This window comes from Colletotrichum gloeosporioides (genome assembly GCF_011800055.1).
Source record: "Colletotrichum gloeosporioides strain Lc1 chromosome Unknown consensus_84, whole genome shotgun sequence".
Taxonomy (NCBI): Eukaryota; Fungi; Ascomycota; class Sordariomycetes; order Glomerellales; family Glomerellaceae; genus Colletotrichum; species Colletotrichum gloeosporioides.
Genome location: NW_025544729.1, coordinates 314,274 through 328,312, shown reverse-complemented (window position 1 = coordinate 328,312; position 14,039 = coordinate 314,274). Strand labels below are relative to the sequence as shown.

At 56.6% G+C, this 14,039-nt stretch overlaps 3 protein-coding genes across 3 annotated transcripts; 2 read left to right on the top strand and 1 right to left on the bottom strand.

The window, feature by feature from the left end:
- Nucleotides 1-760: 760 nt before the first annotated feature.
- GCG54_00002157 (Minichromosome loss protein 1) lies at nt 761-3,356 on the bottom strand (the record flags this gene model as incomplete). Its single annotated transcript, XM_045402253.1, has 2 exons — nt 761-1,438; nt 1,509-3,356. The coding sequence occupies 2 exons, from the start codon at nt 3,354-3,356 to the stop codon at nt 761-763; spliced, it is 2,526 nt and encodes an 841-aa protein (XP_045258615.1).
- A 545-nt stretch (nt 3,357-3,901) lies between these two features.
- On the top strand, nt 3,902-5,216 carry GCG54_00002156 (Guanine nucleotide-binding protein subunit beta-like protein; the record flags this gene model as incomplete). The annotated part of the gene is made up of 3 exons (XM_045402252.1): nt 3,902-3,939; nt 3,995-4,160; nt 4,230-5,216. 3 exons carry the CDS (start codon nt 3,902-3,904, stop codon nt 5,214-5,216), a joined length of 1,191 nt encoding a protein of 396 aa, XP_045258614.1.
- A 4,978-nt stretch (nt 5,217-10,194) lies between these two features.
- On the top strand, nt 10,195-13,172 carry GCG54_00002155 (uncharacterized protein; the record flags this gene model as incomplete). The annotated part of the gene is made up of 2 exons (XM_045402251.1): nt 10,195-12,236; nt 12,287-13,172. The coding sequence occupies 2 exons, from the start codon at nt 10,195-10,197 to the stop codon at nt 13,170-13,172; spliced, it is 2,928 nt and encodes a 975-aa protein (XP_045258613.1).
- Between the last annotated feature and the right edge of the window lie 867 nt (nt 13,173-14,039).

Genomic DNA, 14,039 nt, shown 5'->3' with positions numbered 1-14,039 from the left:
GTGAACACGCTGGCCCCCCTCTGCCAAGATGTCCCGATTGATGCTGAGTCGCTTTGGTCTCTTCGGAGCTCCCAACTTACTTTGACGGAGGAGCGTCGGATCCGGGTTCGCGCGTGTTTGGTCTCATGCAACCGCCCAAGTCAGACGTTATGCCGTCAAAAGCTGGGAAGCTCAAGACTTCCCCATACGGCCGGAGAGGACAACCACCACCTTCACCACCTTGCAGGGACACAAGCTGTCGGAAGGTCCGCGAGGCATGGATGCCATGATGTCCCTCGGGCTCGTGCTCCCATGGAACGTTTAAAGCCATCGTATTGGAGATGAACCGCAACACACCAACTCCCGCGCCGCATATTGTGGCACTCGATTTCGACCGGAGAGATCTCCGCACGACGCTGCACCCGCGAAGGTCCCTGCACCGCCAAACGACATCCTTCCTTGACATTATTCATTCTATTGGTCTTCCCACATTATAAACATGACAAGAAACACGACGGTGACCCAAACCACGCCAGCGCGCCCAATAGCTAGTCATTAACGCGCAACACCCAGAAAGACAAACGCAGGCCACTTGCTGTCTTATCATGCCATCGTCCAAACACCTTTTTCTTCTCACCTTTCCGCGGGATATACTACATGTACAGACGGGAAGGTCTCCCATCCAAACAACCATGAAACCCACCGTCCCCGGCAGCCGAGACGACGGGGGTTGTCCTTACCACCTCTTCCCAATCGTGGGGTGTGTGATGACGGAACAAGTCTAAAGCTCGTCGTCGAGGTCCATGCCGCTGACCCTCCGCTCTCCGATCTCGCGGATCTTGTCACCCAGGATCGACCGCCCGTACCGCTCCGCAACCTTGCCCGCCGCCTCGATCATACGGCCGGTCCGATCGCGCATGAGACCCACCAGCTCGAGCGCGCGCATGCCCCGCTCCTCGCCCTCCCGGCATTCGATGGCCAGCAGCTGGAGCAGGGTCTTGTCAAAGTCGAGCTCGAGGCGCGCCAGGCCGGCCCGCTGCGAGAGCGTCGAGTCGGTGTGGTCGATGAGGTCACGCAGCTGGGCCGTCTGCACGCCTGAGAGGAGAAGTTTCTGCTCGAGCTTGCGCGACTCGCGGCGGGACTCGTCTTCGTCGTCCTCCTGCTGCTCTTCCGAGTCTGCATCCGGCGCCGGAAGCGGGGCGGAGCTGATGGGCACGGAGAAGTCGAACTCGGAAAGCAGGGGCCGGGGGAAGTAAGGATACTGATCCCCGCCCTTCAAGATAATACAATGGAACTTATTATCGGCCACGGCAATGGGCCAGTACGTCTCCGTTTTGCGCCCAGATGCCAGGCGCGGTAGAAGCTTTGTGTCGAGGAGGGGAACCCAGCAAGCGCGTGACGGCTTCCTCCAGTGCAGCAGGGTGAGCAACGTTCCCGTCGAGTCATAAATGCAAGGATCCTGAGTCGGTGTTTGTCAGTATATCCGAAGGAGCAAAAACGGGGTGTGTATTGAGCATGCTGCAACTCACGCCATTGTCCGAGAAGAAGACGCTCTGCAACGTCGCGCCATCGGGTAGTGCGACCGTGTCTTCGTTTTGACAGATCTCGTCCCGCTTGATGTTCTCGATCGTGTACAGGAGGCGGGCGTTGCCGTCTGCACCGACGGCGCCGTTGCCCATTGTGATGACATAGTCGCGCCAGCTGGCACAGGTGACCATGGGGGTGCTCTTGGGGCGGTACACTCGGTACGGCACGCCGAAGAGGGTGTAAATGCGGACGTAGTTTGCCGTTGTGGTGACGGTGATGAATGAGTCGCTCAGGGACATGGCGACGACGGCCTCACCCTTCGGCAGTTGGGTGCGCCAGTCGGTCCGCTGTGTCCATGTCTCGTGCGGGCGGTAGAAGATGGTGGCGGGGGTATCGTCGCGCGGAGGGCAGGCAAATAGTGCGCCATGCTCTGTCAGACACGCCTTGTCATACAGGTAGGTGTCTGTGAAGTGGAAGTCACGGTGAAGCTCGTGGTCGTAGAACTCGACCGTGACAGTGTTGTGGCCGTCCTGGTCGACGGTCCAGACGACGCCGATCAGGTTCAGGCAAAGATACTTGCGGTTGCCGCGCCAGGGTGTCGAGCCGGGCTGGAAGGCTTCGTGGAGCGTTGACTCCATCATACGGCGCTTATTTGCGCGCTCCCCGTCGCCACCGCCTTCGTGAGGCCGCTTCTTCCCTGTCGAGTAGCCTGCGCCGTCGTCGTCAACGACAAAATCATCCCCATCATCGTAGCCATCTGCGCCGTTCAGGAACGAGTCCAAGCTACCGAGCGAGTCACGCCTCGGTCGCGAGGGGATTCCCGCCTTGCCGTTAGGCTCTGGCCTTCTGGCGTTGTTGGAGATCTCGGCAAGAGGGTCGTGGATGAAGGGTGCAGGCTGGCGCGGCAGGGCCAAAAGGCCCGCAAACTGCTCGGTGATGAGGTTGGGATAGATGTAGACCTCGCCGTCCGAGGTTGTGAAGGACAGCAGGTTGTCCTTTGGGTGCCACGTAATGTCGATGACGTTGCTGTAGTCGAACTTTTGGATCACGCTCTGCGTCTTGGTCTCCCAGATGAGGAGCTTGCCATCCTTGCCCGCCGTGGCCAGCATGGCACCGTTCGGCGACCACGCAATCGCCGTGATGTCGCCCAGGTGGCCGTTCGGAAACGTCCTCTGCTTCTCCCAGTCGTTCTTGGACACCACCTGCACATCGTGCATCGGCGTGGGCACCGCAAAAGCCCTCCCGTCAGGGTGCCACGCAATCTTGGCCGAGTTCTCCGAGTCAGACTCCAGCGGCCCGAGGACGCCGTCCACCTTGCGAATCAGCTCCGGCGTGTCCGCCGTCAGGGAGTACACGTAGATGACCCCGTCCGTACACGCCAGCGCGAGCATGCCGCCCTTGGGGTCGAAGGCCAGATGCTTCGTCGGCCGGCCGTGCTCCTTGAGCGTGCGGATCTGCGAGTTGTCCTGCGTGTCGACGACCTTGACCGTCAGCTCGTCGCTCGCGACGGCGCACCACTTGCCATCCGGCGACAGCGCGATATCCCGCACGGGGAGCGACGTGCGGACGAGATAGCGCTCGAAGGAGGTGTTCTCGACGCTGTAGAGGCTGACGGTGCCGTCCTCGGAGCCGACGACGAAGAAGTCGTCCGCGGCGGCGACGGCGCAGTTCTGCTCGGGGCACTCGTCAATGTTGTAGGGCTCGCCGTCGTGGTGGGTGCGGTAGAGGCGGATCGTGTTGTTCGAGCCGACGGTGACGAGGCGCGCGCCCGACGGCGTGTAGGCCAGGCGGGTTGTGCCCGAGGTGTGCGCCGGCCGGGGCCGCGGTTTTGGGGCGACGGAGGAGGACATAGTGTGTGTGGTTTCTCAATTGGAGTGCATTCGTTGATTTTTGTTGGCCTTGAGATTTTGGAGGGTTTCGTGGGGTAGGGTAATTTTTCGTGGTCTTCCTTCAAGTATCGGTTCAAGATGGTCGCTCGAGGTTTCGGCGATGGTGGTGACGGTGGTGGGACGGCGGCATTGAAGAAAGTCGCGTCTGAACGCGTTCCCGGCGCGAAATCAATTTAGCAACTGACAGGGGCCCAATGGAACCCCCGCCATCAAGCAGTACGTACTCTGCCAATCGGGGCCGTCTGGTGCCAGCTGGACAAACGCTTGACGTCCACAGAAATACATCGCAGGCATCCGAATTGATGAGAAATACAGACCGTGAGTGGGATCGGGCGGTCTGGACTTGTATCAATCAGGCATCGAAAATCGGCTTCTGCTTGCTGATTTCCAGTCCCTGTCATATTTTCCTGCGATCTTGGGAGGAACGCATCTCACCAAACGTCCAAGTCGTGGCTCATCCTTTGAGTATTATCAGTCACCAGTGAAAAAGGAGTGAAATACCCAAGATGGAGTCGTCAAACCAGGAACATTTCTTCGAGACGGAGTAAGTGCCACATCCGCCTTGACAAGAAAAGAACCGTTTTCTAAAAAGAACATAGCACCCAGCAGGCCAAGCGCCAGCAGCGTGCCCAGAAGGAGGAAAACACGTTTGGTAACCCACTCCGCATGGCCTCCAAGGTCCTGGCCGTGATCCCGGATCCCAAGAAGGCGAACTCGGTCTACACGGCCGAGTCTGGCGGCAGGGTCTCCCGCGTTGATACCGAAGTACGTTCCTCGCCTTAGTGGCATCCCAAGTCACGACCACATCTTGAGAACACGCGAAAAACTAACCAGGGGCAGTCACGAACCACCACCGCAAAGTACACCGGTCCCTCTGTGCCCGTGACGTGCCTCGCCATCGGCGGACAGGACAACTCCATTCTCTTTGCCGGAAGCTGGGACAAGGCGGTGTGGTCATGGGACGTTGCCACCCGCAAGCCCCTCCGCCGCTATGACGGACACTCCGACTTCGTCAAGGCTGTCGTCACCGGCAAGATCGGGGACAAGCACGTCCTGGTCAGCGGCGGGGCCGACAAGAAAATTATCGTGTGGGACGTGGAGGCCGGGCGCAAGCTGCACACGCTCCAGGACTCGGCGTCCGGGGCGAGCATGATGTCGCTGCAGTCCCTCGCCGTCGACCCGGTCCTAAGCACGAAGGAGGAGTTGGTGATTGTGAGCGCGAGCAGCGACCCGCACATCCGCCGGTGGAAGGTCGCCGTCGACGGCGCCTCGCAACAACCTACCGAAGTCAAGGGCGCCGAGGACAAGCTTACGATTGAGGAGCACGAGACGAGCGTCTACAAAGTCGTTTTTGACGTCACGGGCGACGAGGTGGACCTGTGGACGGCGAGCGCGGACGGTACGGCCAAGTGTCTTCTGAGAGAGAAGAGTTTCACGGCCGAAGACGCATTCGAGCACGGCGACTTTGTCAGGGCCATCGCGTTGACAGACGAGTGGGTTGTCACGGGCGGCATCAGCCAGGTCATCAAGGTCTGGGACCGGACGTCGGGGAAGCTATACGCCTCCATCGACGCGCACTTTGACGAGATCACGGACTTGGTCGTGCTGAGAGACCCGTCGCCGGGAAGGCAGGACGTCCTGTGCAGTGTTGGTATCGACTGCACGCTGCGGACATGGCCGCTTGACAGGAAGGGTCTGGACGACGTTGTGGAGGAAATCCAGGCCGCGGCAGAAGGAAAGGAAAAGATGGAGGAAAAGCAGGAGGGCCTGATGACGGCTGAGGAGGAGGCTGAGCTGGCTGCCTTGATGGAAGATGATTGAGCGTTTGCTGAGTCAATGACGTGATGGAAGCCCTTCATCGCATGTTGAGAGCATGATTGCGTGACGATGTATACCTGCTGAGATGTTGAGATGTGACTCTCGACACGTGTAAGTGCCGTGTCTCGGGCCGAGCTTGTTATTGACCCAAAGCCGGACTGATGGCTTGCTAAGATCACCAATTGATGTAATTGCAGCAGTCCAAGCCAGCAAGGAGAAGGTCTCAAGTTCCTGTTGGAGATTGTCCCTGTTTCTGGGCCTAGTCGCCAGCGTCTGGCCGAATCTGCTGATATGGAGATCGTCGGAACTCTCAGTCAGTTGTTGCTTCAGTCCACTGATAAGGGCTTCGATTTTTCAAGCTCCTTTCCCCGGGGAAGGCCGGCTTCGCACCAAGTCCCACGGCCCGCTGCCGTAGCCACGCTTTCGGTCATCCGCAAAGGCGTCCAACTTCAGTATTGAACAAGAGCTACAGGAGACGCATGTGCCACTCTAGAGAACGTGGCTGTCCGATAGGTTGGATGAGTTCAAGCCCCTAATAATGAGAAATGAGTGGCGTTGATGGTTCAACCCATCAGTGCGAGCACCCGTGGCCCCCAGGCTCTAGAAGTTAGTTCGCAATAGTTTTCTGCAAAAGACCTTCACCGGTAGGCCGCCTGAATTGCTCTTTCAAGGGCATCCTAGCCAGAATTCGGGATGCTGCAGTTGCTCTTGAGCCTGTCGTTCGGTGAACACAAAATAGGGGCGAGGTAGTGACAGAAGTGGGGTGCTTTCCTGCAACGAGCTTGGGAAGGTTGCTCGTTCGTGTTTCTGACAGCGTGAACAGACATCTCTGACTACAGGTGAAGCTTGCCAAACATCAGTTGATGGGTCTCGGCTGCCGCGAAATTCGTCCACGGACGTTGGAGAGCAAGCACCGCTTCTCGCCTATTGGACCGCACGGGCAAGCTGGGGATCCAGACCCTTCCCACCGCCGCGATGCCATGCTTCGGCCGCCTAACGAACACAGCAGGAACGTTTACAGCCACACTGCTTTCGGTTTGAGGACGTAAGCGCACATTTTGAGTGCGTTTGCATGTAATTCCTGATGGAGACTGGGCGTCGAAAGCAGGTACCAACGGGCGACGGCGGTGAGCGTCTGCGAACACAACAGGTGCCTGTGCGTCTCGTGTGGTCGTAGAGCCGCCGGACAATTTTCATGCAGAAATGGAGAACACAAAGAACATGTCCTGTAAGGCGACGCAAACCGCCGTGAAGGAAACGTGTTGGGGGAAACAAAAGAGACTAGGGCGACCTCGCGTGGTTCGGGTCGAAGAAAACGGTGTAACGAAGGCCTCCATCTCGACGACTTGGGCTGTCGTACAACAAAGAAGGCGTTTAGTCCGTTTCAATCCCTTCACCGCCCTCTTGGGTGACGAAATCGTGTTGCCGCAGAAACTGGATCAAAGGGCTGCGATTGACGACGTGGGCGATGGAGGATCCGCAAGACGCTGAGCGGAAGGGGGCTTTCAACGACTTCCTTGCCGGCGATCAAAGGGCACAGGGCAAGTAAAAAGGCGTCAGTTGTGGATTCTGGACGATCGATCGCCCGCCCAGCTGGAAAGTGGAGAGACGCTAGTGTACAAGGGCAGATCCCTTTCTTGCGAAAGACGTGTTTCCAGGGTCTGACAGCCCGAGAAAAGCAATGTCTGCGATGGCGTGTAAGACGAGTGACTGGCTGAGGGTGCCAGGTGAATCAGAGATGAACGCGTTCGCGTCGTCAGGTGCGTAACCGAAGCAGATGGATCGACTAAGCTCCAGATGCGGTGTGAGTGAGGATTATGACTTTGCCCGGAGTTCGTGCTATGTAACGTTAGACAGCGTCCGAGCTGTATTTGCCTTTTTGCCCTCACGAACTGGCGGTAAACCACCAAGACCAGGAAGTATCCCGGATACGCGATCGATCCATGACAAGTATGATGGAGCGCAAGGTTGTAGTTCTAAGTGGTAGTGTGTAGAATCCGGTTCCAGACTTGGGTCTGGCAACCTGGAGACGCGGCCGTGCATTTCCAACAGCGGTGGCTCTCGCGGAGGCTCGTATTCTAGGATACAGATGTTGAGTAATCTCCGTAACATTTCCTCGCGGTGGGAGACGCGGCAAGCCGGGATTCGAGGGCAAGAGAGGGAGATTTCGGCTAAACGCTTGGAAACTGGAAGTGGTCGCGTTAGCGGCTGGATTTGCGGTAGTGGAGGTGCTGACTGGGTAGTATGGCGCAAGGTTCCGGCTAGAGGTAAATGATTCGAGATAAAGTTGGATTGGCGGCGTAACTGTGGGATCCGTTCACACGTCTTCAGCAGCACCTGTGACCTCGGCGGGCGGCGCAGAAGAGGGGCTGCAGGATGAAACCTATGCGAAATTTGTGCCGCCTCCCAAAAGGGCTCAATTTGCCCGTTTTCTGGAGAGCTTCGAACGGCGACTGTTTGCAAATGTCAAAGCTCCGGTGACAAGAGAAAAGAGAGACGATTCCAGGCGGCTCGCCCTGGACTTGCAAGGGCTCACACAACGGGACCCCTGACTGACAGCGTGGTATTGCTGCTGCTGTTGTTCATCAGTAAGGTAGGATATGTTCAGGGACCGTCCGTAGTACGTAACAGGCGAATGGGCTCAAAGAAGCGATGAAAGGAAAACGGGTAGCTGACGGGAAGGAGCAGTGATGATGGGGTGAACAAACAGCGAGGAGAGCTCTAGATCCCCTGCTGCCGATTGGATGTTTCATTCCGACTTCCCAGTTCCATTGCCTGCGCCGATCCATGGACCCGCCCAACAAGCCCCAGTTCGAGTCCACAGGGCATCGCAGGACGCCTTCTCGCCCTGAACCCTGAACCCTGGCCCCTTCGCACCCTCTACACAAGGGTAGGTATCCGTAACCGTGAGGACGGTACGTACCGGGTGCCCCTGCTTGCCGAATGTGGCCCCACCTTCCCATTGATCCCGCCAGTCGAAGCAGCCGCGTTCCTGCCGCCTCCTTTCCTCCTTCCACGTCCTTTCACATTGTCGGCGGATGAGGAGTGGAGGAAGGCACCCCCATCCTGGAACCGCCCCCGTCATCATGGTGCCGCTTCAGGGTCTCCCCTGTTCCAGCCTCCCAAGCCATCCGACATGCACCTCACCCTCCGCTCCCTCAACAGGGACGCTGAGGTGAGGAGAGGTGAGGTGCGGTGCTTGCTGCACGGGCTGCACTGTGGTCTCTCATTTCACGGGACGAGACTTGTGGCATCTCACAGTTCGTTCTCTTCTGCCAGTTGCTAAAAGTAAGAGCTTCTGTTGTCTCGTGCTTTAGCAGCTTCCGTTTGGCCAATGGAACTCTGTTTGTCCAACACCAACTCGTCGTACCCTCGCCCAGTCGCACCCCCTGCTCGCCTTCTGCAAGCGATGTTGCCTCCGTGTAACCAGCGTCGATTTCTCTGCGACGACGACGACGCTTTGCTTCGTTCGCCCTCACGAGAACCATGTCAAACGGCGACATGACGTTGGCGATCATGATGCAAGTGACGGCGGTTTGCACAACTGTCAAACAGCTGTGCCATTGTTCCCCGGTGCTGGCAAGCCGACGGACTGGTTCCTGCGAGACACCGGCATCGAATCGAACGAAGAAGCAAAATTCTGCTATTTGTCGCATTCTGCGCCCCTGTCATGCGCTATCTGGTAGCCTCAAGCCATGCGTAACGACCAGGAGTGTCCCCGTCTTATCCCACCCCGACGTCTTAGTGCGAAGCTTTTCGTCCAAACACCCCGGCCCTGACACCAGTCAGCTATGTTTGTGTGGATGCATGTCCCGCTGTCCCGCGGACAGCACGATTTCTCGCTTTGCTGTGCATTTTAGCTTCTCTGTCTGGTCTTACCAAGCTCCCAAACGTGGGCAAGCTGCAATATCTCACGTACCTTGGGTGCTAAGTAAGGCACCCACTCTCAGACTGCGCGTCCTCGAGTGTCGGATTCGTGTCCCGGGCGCGTGAGGGCGGAGGCTAAGGTAGTCGAGCTCTGCCGCAGTGCCTCATCTGCCCACGGCAGCCTGCCTTCAATTCTAGCACACTGGGCATGAGCCTCACCTGCCTTGCCTGGTAATTTGCTTTCTTTCCAGAGCCACGCGCATCCGTATTCTATCCAAGCAAGGACGCCGTTTAATTTCGTTCAGCACCCACTACCGTCTTGGGCTAGACACTCGCCCATCTGCTGCCGCCAGCCGCTCCCAACCCACTCCGACACGACCGCAACCGCATCCAAGATCCGCATCCACGTCAACAAATCTGCATCCAGCTTGCCTTGGCTCGGACAAGATCAAGACCAAGACCACCCGCAATAATTACACATCACCAAACAAGTAGCCAGCACCACCACCACCACTACATCTCAGACACCGAGTCTCCCTCGCTCTACATCATCACACACACTGTCTGCTCTGCTCTCGGCAGCCTCCCCAATCGCTACCAGTCTAGCGGCTTGGGGCGCAGCCCGGAAACGCGAACTATTTGTTTAATCCTCTCCTTGTGTTCCCTAAATCAGGAACATCTGCTCGGTGGATCAAGCCACTTCCAAAAGGCTTGGACCGGTGTCCGCTCTGCTCGATCTCTCATTCTTTTCCTCCCCATGTCCTCCACCTCATCTTTCTTTCTTCAGATTAGATGACCGTTGAGCTTCTCCATCTTCAACACGACCATATCTCGTTTCTGGTCATTGGAGCTACCGCTGCGGTTGCCGACCAATCCCCCGGTCCTGTAGCGCCAAAGTGTGAGATATCTGCAACTGGTTGCACATCATCGAACCTTCCTTCCATTCGTCAACCAACCTTCTTCGCCTGCACCTTTCCCCTCCGCTTGGTCTCCTTCGACTTGCTCTTCGTCACCCTTCAACCACATTGCGACCACCCGCATTTAATGCCTACAGTGTTTTAATTCATCATCAACTATTTCGACACCATCGCCAGTCCTGCATGATCCTGCTCCAATGCCCGAGCCTACCAAATATCACGGTGGCCTCGTGGCCTTCGAGGGCCCCATCGACCTCGTCTCAACCCAGCTGCGCCTGCTACCCACATCTTCACAAATCGCAATTCTCCCCAGTGTCAAGGAATTTCTCGAGCCTGAGGACCCCGACCAGCCATTTGAAGCCCGGAAGTTCGTCAGGAGGGTTCACAATGCTGTCGCCAAGAGAAGGGAAGCAGCCCTGGTCTTTCTCAACGAGTCCACCCCCAAGCGCAAGAGATTGGTCTTCATGAACGGAGGCACCCCGAGTGCGCAGACTGTCTGCATTAGAGCCATCTCCCGAAACGATACCAACGGCGACATCTCCAAGGCCGAGGCAATTTTTAACGAGATTGTCAAGGGTGGCGTCGCTGGCTTGGACGCGCATCCCGCCGCCTCCAGAGGTTCCTTCTTGGACACAACGGAGGATGTCGTCGAAGACCCCATCACTCGAGCTATGAGAGCTGCTGATGCCCTAGACCGGGAGACCGAAAACCTCCAGCCAAACAGCGACATCGACCTTACCGTTGGTCGCCCACGGAGCATGAGTTTACCATTGTACAGCTATGCGGACCGGTTTGGTGACACGGCGCCATTTTACGTTTTTGGAGGACAGTCTGACGAGGATACCGTCGCCGAGGAGGATGAAGCAATTTGCGCACCCAAGACCAACAGCCCAGCGCCAAGGCTGGCCATCACAAACTTTGATGAGCTTGAGAAATTTGCAGCTCTTGACTTCAACTTCGATAACAAGTCAGTTGCGCCGGCCCCACCTCGTTCGCCAAGCTGCGTCGGTGAGGCATATGAGACTGGTGACCCGTTCACGTCGCCCCTGCCGAAGCCTCCCGGCCTTCTCGATGTGGCTTCTCCACGCTCTGATATGTTTAGCATTCGTTCAACAGAGCCTATCATTATCGAGCAAGCATCAATAGTTCGAATGAAGTCTACCTCATCCGCCAGGTCTCTTCCAAGATCTTACTCTGTGGACCAACTTCACCGGAGCAACTCACGTTATCGGGACACCCTACTGCGCCTCAGAGAAAAGAATGGCACCACTTCAAAGAAGAAAGGCGCCGAACACCGTCGATCTTCGGTTGTTGAGCTTATTGAGGACGCAGAGCGGCGGGACAGCAAAGCCAAGCTAGTCGCAACACCAAAACCAGTATATGTGAGGCCGGCGAGACTGAACAAGACCCTGCCGCCACCTCCCCCAAGTCCCAAGGAGAGCGAGGCACCCAGGGAGCCTGAGAACACGAAGAACAAATACGTCGACCGAGGAACCGATGCCGAGGAGATTGTCGTGAAGGATCCTACATTTCAACCAGTGCTTCCGTTTTCAGAGGATCTTGTCATTCACTTCAAAGACGACAGCCCCGACCCGATCCTAGAGTACATGATTCGAGCTTTCAAAGAGGGCACCTACCCGGTTACTTTGCCCTCTTCCAGCACTTCCGTCACTGACGGCGACGTATCAGCTCCGCAAACTCCTACATGGCAAGCGGGGGAGTCACAAGTGGCCGACTTCACACCTGCGAAGAGCGTTCACGCGGACGAGTACGATCCCTTCTCCTACCGGGGTTCGGGTTACAAGCCAAGGCAGCTCCATCCCGTGTCCACCACCGTTACAACATCTACTCTTCCAACACCTGCCGCAACGCCGCCGCCCACGGTCTCGGAGCCAGAGGATAAGTTCCACGACTTCAACACCGTTCACTGCCAGACAGCTGTTGCGATGCAGAACTCACTTCGTTCTGTTCTCAATATCTACTTCCCCCCAAAGGCAAGAGGCTTCTCTCAATTCAACTTTCCCCTTCTTCCTGAGATGGACGGACTGTGGAAACCCATCTTCCGCGACGTGGATCCGGGTGGTAGCCCCAGGAAGAATGACCACCGAATCGACCAGATCTTGGCTATTGGATCACAGAAGGGGGTCAAGAAGACGTTTGTATCTTCAATTACGAGTCAGCTTGAGAAGCTGGGTACTAAGTCCAATGGCATTTCCCGGACTGGAAAGCTGGATTTCAGGTAAGTTGTATTTCGAATTGATTGGTCAACGCATCTAACAATGTCTTAAGATACCTCATTGCAACTGCAATGCAGTCGTTCACCGCTCAACCCTTGGCCAACCAGACTCATGACAACCCTTTCACGAACTCGTATCTCTTGGCAACTCTCATTGTTCCTCACCTCGAGACATACTTCGCGGCTCACTCTGAAGTTCGCTTCCTCCTCCTGGATTACCCTCCTGATCATCTTGCCACTGTACTCGCGTTGCAAAAGCTTGTTGGCGTTGACCTGATGAAGGTTGCCCAAGTCATCGATGCCGATGCCAAGGAGCCCTTCCCATTTACCCACGTCCGCGGCGGCTCTGTCGGTCGTATCTCCAACAAGAGCGACTTGGCCTCGAGCTCGGGATCCCTTCAATCCAAGGGTTCAAACACCGGTGTTTCATCGTCGTCACGCGATGGCATGGCAGTCTCAAAGGCCAACTTCCTCCTGACATCAAAGGCGACCGATGCCGAGATTTCTACTTTCATGTCCACGGTGTGGAAGATTCTCATCAACGTCTCGAAATTCTACCTCCCTGAGGAAGGCTTCAACCCTGGAGACAAGCGCAACTTCTCTCCGTTCCCCCAGCCCAACCAACCGCCCGTCAGCCCTCCCATGTCCCCGCCGTCCTCGGACAGCAGGAGAATGGGAAAGAGGTCGGCCTCAATCAAGACGTCAGGTCGGCCTTCATCCATTGCAGACACGATCAAGACCCGGCGGATCAAGTCTCGAAGGGCCGACAAGAAGATTATGGGGGACGGCGCATCCGTCTTGACCGTCGATATGGACTACGAGAGCGATCTGGACCTCGAGGAAAGACGTCTGATGCCCATGTTTATGAAAAAGTCTCCCCAGCAGTCTCGCAACAAGGGCAACAGCCGCAAAGCTTTGAAGTTTCTCGGCCTTGCATGACGCACTTCTTTTCCACTTCTTCTCTCTTCATTAGTATTCGAGTTAGCATGTGGGCTGGCATCACACTCTGTTGTAAGCATTTGTACTTGTATGAGCGTAACGACCGGTTTCTTTTGTCGTGGATCGTCAGGGGCGAGTCGAGTGAATGGCGACATCGGGGAAGAGGATTCAACAGGAAAAGGGGAGTCGATATCTTCCCCTTTTAGGTCGCGGAAAACTTGCTGCTCGGCTGGGAAGACCGAGGATTTCACCTGCATTCACTGGCGAATCTTTAATGATTCAAGTAGTCACGAATAATACCCAGGGATTTGATTCCCCTTAGATAGGAAAAGAAGGACTTCAAAAGCCGCAAAAAGTGTCACTATCAAGAACCATGCCAAGTGACTGAATTGACCGTTGTTGACGACTTCAGTTACTTGAGTGTTGTCTCCTATTCTCCGCCATCAGGACTTAATTTACAAACAGACTTCACATGAATTCCTACCAACTCAGTCATTCAGGCAGTCTTCGGCCGCAGGAGTGGCGCGTTAGTAAGAGAGGATTCCCCTTCCTACCTTGGCTTATCGGGGCCAGATGTGGGTATCGACTGAGGTCCAAGTGACGCATGTGACCGCGCGGGGTCATGTGCGTGCGTGGTGTCCCCCGGATTGCGGAATGCCCGCGGGCGCAATCCTTCTCCCGTCCTGCCTTTCCCTTGCCCCCCCCCCAACCAACCCCCAAAAGTACAGACAGACCCCCAACCAAGCCCAATCCACGTGAGACCGCGCCCGATGACCGCCGGCCCATCCGAAAAATGCCCCCGGGTACCGTCGCACGTCATATGTCATCGCTGTCAAACTCATGGAAGCCTAGACGTTCACAACTAAT